At 33.1% G+C, this 1,936-nt stretch overlaps 1 protein-coding gene across 1 annotated transcript; it reads right to left on the reverse strand.

Annotated features, from left to right (window-relative positions):
- Positions 1-611: 611 nt before the first annotated feature.
- Positions 612-1,321, reverse strand: LOC103496837 (uncharacterized). Its single transcript, XM_051085560.1, has 2 exons — positions 1,156-1,321; positions 612-1,036 (listed from the first exon to the last, which is right to left on the reverse strand). The coding sequence occupies exons 1-2, from the start codon at positions 1,319-1,321 to the stop codon at positions 612-614; spliced, it is 591 nt and encodes a 196-aa protein (XP_050941517.1).
- Between the last annotated feature and the right edge of the window lie 615 nt (positions 1,322-1,936).

Below are 1,936 nucleotides of genomic sequence, written 5' to 3' on the forward strand. Positions count from 1 at the left end.
ACACAGCAATAGCAGAAGTCTTGCGGGGACATGCCATCTCTCCTATCATATAGCCCAATAATACAAGAGTAACTTCTCTCCAACTAATCACACATTTGAATTCATTTACTATCCATACCACACATCATATTGTAGACAAAACAAAGGCCCCTCAGTTTTTGTGCATTTTTAACAACTGTGGGCACCAGAATAAGTTAAACAAATCTATATTAATCATAGGCACAACTATCAAATCTTACTCGATACTACATTGAGAATTAAGAAAGTTGTAAGATATTATAGTATCTTAGGTGACTACCATCATGATTTAAATCCACACCTTACCTTGAAAGGATATCAATCACTTCACTTTTTCATTGAAGTAAATTGCAGCCTAGTAGTCCTACCACAGAAATTTAGATTGATTTTCTTGTATCCATGAACATGCAAATTGATTAGCTCTAGTTGTAACAAGACTGGTGTTTATTGTAAACAATTATGTAATAAAAACCATAAAATAAATGCGCAGTGGAGTTCTTAACTGTAAATTATCAAAATTTATAATTACAACGACAACAAAACCCCCAACCAATGAAAATATACATGTTGGATGAAGTTTCATGAAAAGAAAATTACCGGTTCTCCATACACAGTTTCTTACGTGCCTTTCTCTTGTTCTTAGATCTCCTTTTAGACCCAGTTGTTGCATGATCACCAACAGGCACCTCTAAAGTTGAAGGCACAAATTCTATTGGGAGTCTCACTAGAGGGGATGATCCTTCCGGTTTTGTTGAACTAAATTCAGGTCGAAATAGAGAAGTTGGACAAGCCTCTGAAATTGCACCACATACCACTCCACTGTCTGAAACAGCATCTTTAACATTTTTATCTTCATTAACTGTCATTGCAACACGTTCCACTGTATTTTCAGGCATGGATTTCGGTTGAATTTGAGAAAAATGTGAATCTTTAACCTTTTGCAACATTGCATGGAATCTGACTTTAGATGCAATGATGTCCGCAAGAGTTTTTTGTGATTTAATATTTATTGCATCTTCTACAAAATAATAATAATTGTTATCCTTATAGTTGTTTTTTTTTTAAAAAAATAATAAACTTATTCAAGGCACCAAATATTTCGAAATAATTTAGTACTAGTTTACAACAATTAAATACCATGAAGCGAAAGAATAGCTGCACGTGCTGCCAATTGCTCTGCCTCTTTCTTAGTCCTACTAAGATCACTAGTATAAACCACACCATCAAAAACCAAGGTGGACTGGAACAATGGAACCGAGCCTTTATGGTGTTTAGTTGTGTATATAGGTCTTTCCAAACCCATTTTGTCCGTATATTCAGACAAAATGGACTTACATAATATCAAATCCTGAAAAAAGAACAAGTGACATAGTATGTATATGAGATATGAAGTTAGTTTGTATATGAGATATGAAGCCAATCAAATCAAAAAGTACTTCAACATCCCAATATATACGTTTTCTTTTCAACGTGTCAATATTTAACCTCAGTATTGGTAAAATGCTAGTATTTAACAATGTTTTCAAACTGCAAGGGGTAATATTAATATACGCTGAATATAAAAGGGGCTATTTCTCATAAATGGAGTTACTTCTCATTAAATGTCTTAATTTCCACTTAAATTTAAATACAAGGATAAAGCCGTATATATAGGGTGGAGAGAGAAAAACTGATCTTGATAACTAATATGAACAACTTAATCACAAATTAACCAATCCTACCAGATTAACGACAATTAATGAAAAGTATTGAAAGCAATTAACAACAACCCGAGACTTACGTGGAAACCCGAGAACCGGGAGAAAAACCACGATACTTTAGTTTTTATTATTTTTCTTATGAACCAAAACAATAGGTACAAAGGGAGTATAAATAGAGTACAATAGGAATAAGAAAGGAAAAGATTTAGGAAATATTT

This window comes from Cucumis melo, chromosome 6 (genome assembly GCF_025177605.1).
Source record: "Cucumis melo cultivar AY chromosome 6, USDA_Cmelo_AY_1.0, whole genome shotgun sequence".
NCBI lineage: Eukaryota > Viridiplantae > Streptophyta > Magnoliopsida > Cucurbitales > Cucurbitaceae > Cucumis > Cucumis melo.